General features: G+C 52.3%; 1 protein-coding gene across 1 annotated transcript in view; it reads left to right on the top strand.

The window, feature by feature from the left end:
- Positions 1-871, top strand: part of LOC136839051 (tropomyosin-2-like) — a 966-nt gene extending 95 nt beyond the window's left edge. The window contains exon 1 of the mRNA XM_067104715.1: positions 1-871. This exon is cut by the window's left edge and continues 95 nt beyond it. Within this exon, the coding sequence (XP_066960816.1) occupies positions 1-871 (871 nt within the window).
- Positions 872-5,144: the final 4,273 nt, after the last annotated feature.

Below are 5,144 nucleotides of genomic sequence, written 5' to 3' on the forward strand. Positions count from 1 at the left end.
CCATGATCGTAAGATTCAGGATTTGTTGGCCAAAGAGGAGAAAGCGAAAGAAAAGCTACGAGAGGCCCGCAATAACTTGGACTGTGCGGAAAAGCTATTAGAAGAAAAGGAAGATGAAATACATTGGTTCACAAGTTATTATGACAGTCAGATGGAGGACGCAGACCTTCAGATGCAATCTTTGTTGGCTAATACAAGGAAAATGAAAGAGGATAAAGAGCTTTTGGAAGGAACCTTAGCAGTGGCCCTTTGTAACATAGAGGAGGATTTGGAAAAGGCCTTGAAGGAGAAAGGAGACCTTCAAATGCAAATTGAGAACAGGGATTGTCAAATCCAAGACATGTTTGAAAAAGGAGAAAAACTGAAGAACGATCATGAGGTCTTGGAAGATAAATTAAAAGAGGCCCTTAGCAACATGGAGGATATACAGAGAAAGAACCTGCAGAAACTTCAAGAGCTTGCAAAAGAATGTGCACTATTAAAGGAGAAGTGTAGAAAACTAGAGGAAAGTAAGGAAAAGGCAGAAAATTGTGCCAGAGAACAACGAAGGCTGCAGGAAGAAGCGTTAAGGATGCAAGACAAGTACATGCTGATGGGAGTTCTTCACAGGATTGCCCAAAGGGACTTCGAGCTAGAACGGATTGTGAGGGAGGAGCAAGAGAACACAGAGACTGGAGGAGAAATACAAGAAATTGGAAGTCAAGATCATGGGCAAGAAATTAACCAGGAGTTCTGCTGTGCCCAGAATGAGCATAGAGGATACTTAAAAAAGCAATGGTTGGATGTAACCGACATCCTGGAGGACATTCTGTATAGAGACAAAATGTCTCCTGAGGAAATAGAAGAAAATTCTAGTAAAAACCATGACTGAAGGACCAAGTGAAGAAAAGGATGATAACGAAAGAAAATGATTTGAAGACATGAAAGTGGAACTAAAGAGAAGGCTGCTGAGAAGTCTTGGTTAAGGCGAGGTTCCTGCTTTTGAGGCACCACATGGTTGGACAGGTGCTCTGATCTGGAGGAGACCAGGACTTTGTGGTACTGGTGAGGAGGTTCCTGCTTGTGAGGCACCATGAGGATGGACAGGTGCTCTGATCTGGAGGAGACCAGTACTTTGTGGTACTGGTGAGGAGGTTCCTGCTTCTGAGGCAGCCTGTGGATAGAAGAGTGCTCCTGATCCGGAGGCAAGCAGAACTTTGTGGTACACGTGACACCAGTGATGCACATGCACTTGGCAGTATGGGCATTCCGTGATTGGCTGCCAACCTCGCAGGCCAAACCAGGGTGCAGCAGCAGAGTGCACGTTGTGCAGGGTTTGCACAGGATACCCACAGGGTCCCCCCACCCTGTGGCCTTAGCTTCCCCCCACCCTGTGCTTCCCCCCACCCTGTATAACATGCTCTCCTCTGCTTTACCTTGGTCTGCCCTGCAAGGTCAGCAGCCAATCACTGAGCACCCTTGCTATCAGGTGCTTGTGCCTCATTGGTGCCACGTGTACCACTTGGTGGCTGCTGATTCTGAACTGGTGCTCCTGATCTGCAGTAGACCAGGACTTTGGTTGTACAGATGACGAAGTTCCTGCTTCTGAGGCAGCGCATGGATAGAAGAGTGCTCTTGATCTGGAGGCAAGCTGAACTTTGTGGTACACGTGACAAAAGTGGTGCACATGCACTTGGCAGTATGGGCGTTCCGTGATTGGCTGCCGACCTCGTAGGCCAAACCAGGGTGCAGCAGCAGAGTGCACATTGTACAGGGTTTGCACAGGATCCCCACAGGGTCCCCCCACCCTGTGGCCTGAGCTTCCCCCCACCCAGTACAATGTGCACTCCTCTGCCTTACCTTGGTCTGACCTGCAAGGTCAGCAGCCAATCACTGAGCATCCCCTGCTATCAGGTGTTTGTGCCTCATCAGTGCCACTTGTACCCTGCAGGCTAAGCTAAGGTTCAGCTGCAGAGTGCAAGCCTCACGGGGTCCCAACCCTGTGCAGCCTGCGCTTCACAGCCTCACCTTGGTTTAGCAAGTCAAGTCAGCAGCCAATACCAGGGCACCCTTACTAGCAGGTGCATTAGCCTTACCAGTGCCACCTGTACCATGTGATGGCTGCCGACCTTTCAAGCTGAGCTAAGGTGCAGCTGTGGAGTGCAAGCCTCACAGGGTCCCACACCTTGTGCGGCCTGGACTTCACAGCTTCACGTTTGTTCAGCAAGCAAAGTCAGCAGCCAATACCAGGACACCCTCACAATCATGTGCTTGTGCTTCACCCATGCCACCTGTACCATGTGGTGGCTGCTGATCCTGCAGGGTGAGCTAAGGTGCAGCTGAAGAGTGCAAGCCTCACAGGGTCCCACCCCTTGTACAGCCTGCGCTTCACAGCCTCACCTTTGTTCAGCAGGTAAAGTCAGCAGCCAATACCATGACACTCTCACTAGCAGGGCTTGTGCCTCACCTGTGCCACCTGTACCATGTGGTGGCTGCTGATCCTGCAGGCTGAGCTATGGTTCAAGCAGCTTGTGCAGCCTGTGCTTCACAGCATCACCTTTGTTCAGCAGGTAAAGTCAGCCAATACCAGACCTCACCAGCAGGGCTTGTCCCACCTGTGCCACCTGTACCTGCTGATCCTGCAGGCTGAGCAGCAGCTGGGAGTTGTCACAGGTCCCACCTTTTGTTCACAGCCTCACCTTTGTTCAGCAGGTAAAGTCAGCAGCCAATACCATGGCACTCTCACTAGCAGGTGCTTGTGCCTCACCTGTGCCACCAGTACCATGTGGTGGCTGCTGATCCTGCAGGCTGAGCTATGGTGCAGCTGTGGAGTTCAAGCCTCACAGGGTCCCACCCCTTGTGCAGCGTGCGCTTCACAGCCTCACCTTTGTTCAGCAGGTAAAGTCAGCAGCCAATACCATGGCACTCACAGCAGGGCTCTCACCTGTGCCACCACCATGTGGTGGCTGCTGATCCTGCAGGCTGAGCTATGGTGCAGCTGTGGAGTTCAAGCCTCACAGGGTCCCACCCCTTGTGCAGCCTGTGCTTCACAGCATCACCTTTGTTCAGCAGGTAAAGTCAGCAGCCAATACCATGGCACTCTCACTAGCAGGGCTTGTGCCTCACCTGTGCCACCTGTACCATGTGGTGGCTGCTGATCCTGCAGGCTGAGCTATGGTGCAGCTGTGGGAGTTGCCTCACAGGGTCCACCCCTTGTGCAGCAGCGGCGCACAGCCTCACCTTGTTCAGCAGGTAAAGTCCCAGCCAATGTGCACTCTCACTAGCAGGTGCTTGGCTCACCTGATACCCTGCTGATCCTAGAGCTGAGCTATGGTGCAGCTGAGTTCAAGTCACAGGGTCAGCAGGTCACAGCATCACCTTTGTTCAGCAGGTAAGGTCAGCAGCCAATACCATGGCACTCTCTAGCAGGTGCCACCACCATGGTGGCTGCTGATCCTGCAGGCTGAGCTATGGTGCAGCTGTGGAGTTCAAGCCTCACAGGGTCCCACCTTGTGCAGCCTGTGCTCACAGCATCACCTTTGTTCAACAGGTAAAGTCAGCAGCCAATACCATCACTGGCAGGGCTTGTGCCTCACCTGTGCCACCTGTACCATGTGGTGGCTGTGATCCTGCAGGCTGAGCCTGGTGCAGCTGTGGAGTTCAAGCCTCACAGGGTCCCACCCCTGTGCAGCCGGCGCCACAGCCTCACCTTTGTTCAACAGGTAAAGTCAGCAGCCAATACCATGGCACTCTCACCAGCAGGTGCTGAGCTCACCTGTGCCACCTGTACCATGTGGTGGCTGCTGATCCTGCAGGCTGAGCTATGGTGCAGCTGTGGAGTTTAAGCCTCACAGGGTCCCACCCCTTGTGCAGCCTGTGCTTCACAGCATCACCTTTGTTCAGCAGGTAAAGTCAGCAGCCAATACCATGACACTCTCACCAGTGCCACCTGTACCATGTGGTGGCTGCTGATCCTGCAGGCTGAGCTAATTTGCAGCTGTGAAGTTCAGGCCTCACAGGGTCTCATCCCTTGTGCAGCCTGTGCTTCACAGCCTCACCTTTGTTCAGCAGGTAAAGTCAGCAGCCAGTACCAGGACACTCTCACTAGCAGGTACTTTTGCCTCAGCTGTGCCACCTGCACTATGTGCTGGCTGCTGATTCTGCAGGTTGAGCTAAGGTGCAGCTGCGGAGTTCAAGTCTCACAGGGTCCCACCCCTTGTGCAGCCTCACCTTTGTTTAGCAAGTAAAGTCAGCAGCCAATATCTTGGGCACCCTCAGTATCAGGTGCCTCTGTCTCACCAGTGCCATCTGTACCATTTGGTGGCTGCTGATCCTGTAAGCTAAACTACGATGCAGCTGCGGAGCGCAAGCCTCACAGGGTCCCACCCTTTGTGCAGCCTGTGCTTCACAGCCTCACCTTTCTTTAGCAAGTAAAGTCAGCAGCCAGTATCAGAGCACCCTCACTATCAGGTGCTCGTGGTTCACCTATGCCACCTGTACCATGTGGTGGCTGCTGATCTTGCAGGCTGAGCTAAGGTGCAGCTGAAGAGTACAAGCCTCACAGGGTCCCATCCCTTGTGCAGCCTGCACTTCACAGCCTCACCTTGGTTTAGCAAATAAAGTCAGCAGTCAATACCAGAGCACCCTCGCTATCAGGTGCTTGCGTCTCTCCAATGCCACCTGTACCATGTGGTCACTGCCAATGTTACAGACTGATCTAAGGCACAGCTAAGGATGTCAATCCTCACAGGGCCCTTCCCTTGTGGATTCTTCACTTCACAACCTCACCTTTGTTCAGCAAGTAAGGTCAGCAACCAATACTAGAGCACCCTCAGTATCAGGTGCTGGTGTCTGTCTGGTACAACCTTTACCATGTGGTAGCTGCCAACCTTGTAGGGTGAGCGAAGGTGCAATGGCAATTTGCATTTCTCACAAGGTCCTCATGCTTAGTCTGCAAGGAAGGTATCCACCACATGGCACAGGTGACATTGCTAATGCATAAGCAAGTGATATTTAGGGTTCTTTATGATTGGCTGGCCTCCTTTCATGGTAAATCCTTTCATGGTTGTCCTCCACTCGGGTAGACAAAGGATAGTGCCCACATTAAGCAATGGGAATTAACAGACAGGAAAGTGCTTGCAATAAAGGTACCAGAGTTAATTACG

Source organism: Macrobrachium rosenbergii, chromosome 5 (genome assembly GCF_040412425.1).
Source record: "Macrobrachium rosenbergii isolate ZJJX-2024 chromosome 5, ASM4041242v1, whole genome shotgun sequence".
NCBI lineage: Eukaryota > Metazoa > Arthropoda > Malacostraca > Decapoda > Palaemonidae > Macrobrachium > Macrobrachium rosenbergii.